We start from the raw sequence: 2,785 nt of genomic DNA, 5'->3' as shown, positions 1-2,785 counted from the left end.
GTAACCAATATTTAAACTCTTTTCCGCCATCCTGGCATAGCTTTGTAGCATTAAAATAGCCTGTGTCCTTGTCAACGACAATCTTAAAATCTCCATATAAGAACATCTCCATATAAGAACTTTGAAGAGGTTCGGATTACCACAAATACCAAGTTCCAGAAAGTCGAAGAAGAAACAAAAAAAATGGAACAAGCTCTACACCAAGAGAAGACTCAAGCCACCACCAACTGGCTAAGGCAACAATAAAAAGAACAAATATTATACAACCAATTAAAAGAACAAGAGAGAAAGTTTGAAGAAAAGTTTTAAGGAAAGAAACATGGGATGTGTGTCAAGAATCGAACCGACAATAAACATAAGTCAAGACTTGGTATTCTTTGGAGACACCCGGATACACCCGGCAGTGTTTATCAAGAAACTCAAAAAATATATAGAAACCTTACCATCATCAATGAATATTAAAAATATCATCAGTTCGACAATGAAAGGTGATGCTGATATATGGTATCAGCTCATCGAAGACAAATACGATACCTTTGACGAGTTTGAACAACTATTTATATCAAAATACTGGGGGGAATATCATCAACAGAAGGTAAGGATAAACCTCATCAACGGAAAATATAACGAGAAATTTGGCAGTTCCAGGGAAAGATATCTCATGAAAAAAATCTACAACATAAAACATCTGGAACCAAAGTTTACTGAAAACGAAATGGTAAAAATGTTGGCTAGACATTTTGAAGAAGACATTCATAAGGTGATTGTAACACAGCGCATCTCAACGATTGATGGTTTGATCGATTACATAAGAAGTATCGATGATTACCAAACTGGATGGAAGAAAAATGAGAATCGACAAGACAATCGAATTCCAAATGGAAATGGTCAAGAAAGAAGGCAAAATGAATATAGAAACAATCAGGAAAGAAGCAACGATAACAGACAAGAGAACAGGAACCAAAACAACCGTGGCAACAATACTTATAGCAATAGGTTCAACAAATTTAATCGAAAGCCTGAAAACCCAAGTCAAAATACACAAATACCACAATCTACATCATACAATAACACGATAAAAACTCAAGCTATACAACCACAAAACACAACTACACAAGAGGTAAATACAGTTCAAACGGTTGCACAAATCCACTCTGCTGATGACACAAATTTTTAATTACGAGAAGTTTAAACACTAGCTATCAGCACATGAGGGAATTCATTAACGTCGACGAAGGCTGTGATCAGGCTATGAATAATGAAAAAACTAATTTAATATTTATAAACATTAAAATTGAAAATAAAAATTTTAAAGCTTTGCTTGACACAGGTGCAGAAAAAAGTTTAATTAATGAAAATTTTTTACATAAACAATTAAATCACTTAAAAAACAATATTATAAAAGTAAACAAAATATCAAACTGATAAATGCATCTGGAAAAAAATTGGCAGAAAGCAACAAAGTGGTAAATATAATGTTTAAACTTCTCAAGAAACCCATACAAGCAGAATATTTTATTGTACCTAATATAGAGTTTGATATAATTTTAGGTGAGGACATATTGNGAAACATGGGATGTGTGTCAAGAATCGAACCGACAATAAACATAAGTCAAGACTTGGTATTCTTTGGAGACACCCGGATACACCCGGCAGTGTTTATCAAGAAACTCAAAATATATATAGAAACCTTACCATCATCAATGAATATTAAAAATATCATCAGTTCGACAATGAAAGGTGATGCTGATATATGGTATCAGCTCATCGAAGACAAATACGATACCTTTGACGAGTTTGAACAACTATTTATATCAAAATACTGGGGGGAATATCATCAACAGAAGGTAAGGATAAACCTCATCAACGGAAAATATAACGAGAAATTTGGCAGTTCCAGGGAAAGATATCTCATGAAAAAAATCTACAACATAAAACATCTGGAACCAAAGTTTACTGAAAACGAAATGGTAAAAATGTTGGCTAGACATTTTGAAGAAGATATTCATAAGGTGATTGTAACACAGCGCATCTCAACGATTGATGGTTTGATCGATTACATAAGAAGTATCGATGATTACCAGACTGGATGGAAGAAAAATGAGAATCGACAAGACAATCGAATTCCAAATGGAAATGGTCAAGAAAGAAGGCAAAATGAATATAGAAACAATCAGGAAAGAAGCAACGATAACAGACAAGAGAACAGGAACCAAAACAACCGTGGCAACAATACTTATGGCAATAGGTTCAACAAATTTAATCGAAAGCCTGAAAACCCAAGTCAAAATACACAAATACCACAATCTACATCATACAATAACACGATAAAAACTCAAGGTATACAACCACAAAACACAACTACACAAGAGGTAAATACAGTTCAAACGGTTGCACAAATCCACTCTGCTGATGTCACAAATTTTTAATTACGAGAAGTTTAAACACTAGCTATCAGCACATGAGGGAATTCATTAACGTCGACGAAGGCTGTGATCAGGCTATGAATAATGAAAAAACTAATTTGATATTTATAAACATTAAAATTGAAAATAAAAATTTTAAAGCTTTGCTTGACACAGGTGTAGAAAAAAGTTTAATTAATGAAAATTTATTACATAAACAATTAAATCACTTAAAAAACAATATTATAAAAGTAAACAAAATCAAACTGATAAATGCATCTGGAAAAAAATTAGCTGAAAGCAACAAAGTGGTAAATATAATGTTTAAACTTCTCAAGAAACCCATACAAGCAGAATTTTTGGTTGTACCTAATATAGAG

General features: G+C 32.8%; 1 protein-coding gene across 1 annotated transcript; it reads left to right on the top strand.

The window, feature by feature from the left end:
* The first annotated feature begins 319 nt into the window (after positions 1–319).
* LOC111692036 (putative mediator of RNA polymerase II transcription subunit 29) lies at positions 320–1,177 on the top strand. Its single transcript, XM_023455736.1, has one exon. It carries the CDS (start codon positions 320–322, stop codon positions 1,175–1,177), a length of 858 nt encoding a protein of 285 aa, XP_023311504.1.
* The last annotated feature ends 1,608 nt before the right edge of the window (positions 1,178–2,785 follow it).

This window comes from Anoplophora glabripennis, unplaced genomic scaffold (genome assembly GCF_000390285.2).
Source record: "Anoplophora glabripennis isolate ALB-LARVAE unplaced genomic scaffold, Agla_2.0 scaffold870, whole genome shotgun sequence".
NCBI lineage: Eukaryota > Metazoa > Arthropoda > Insecta > Coleoptera > Cerambycidae > Anoplophora > Anoplophora glabripennis.
The sequence above is the reverse complement of the archived record's forward strand: the minus strand, read 5'-3'. Positions and strand labels throughout refer to the sequence as shown.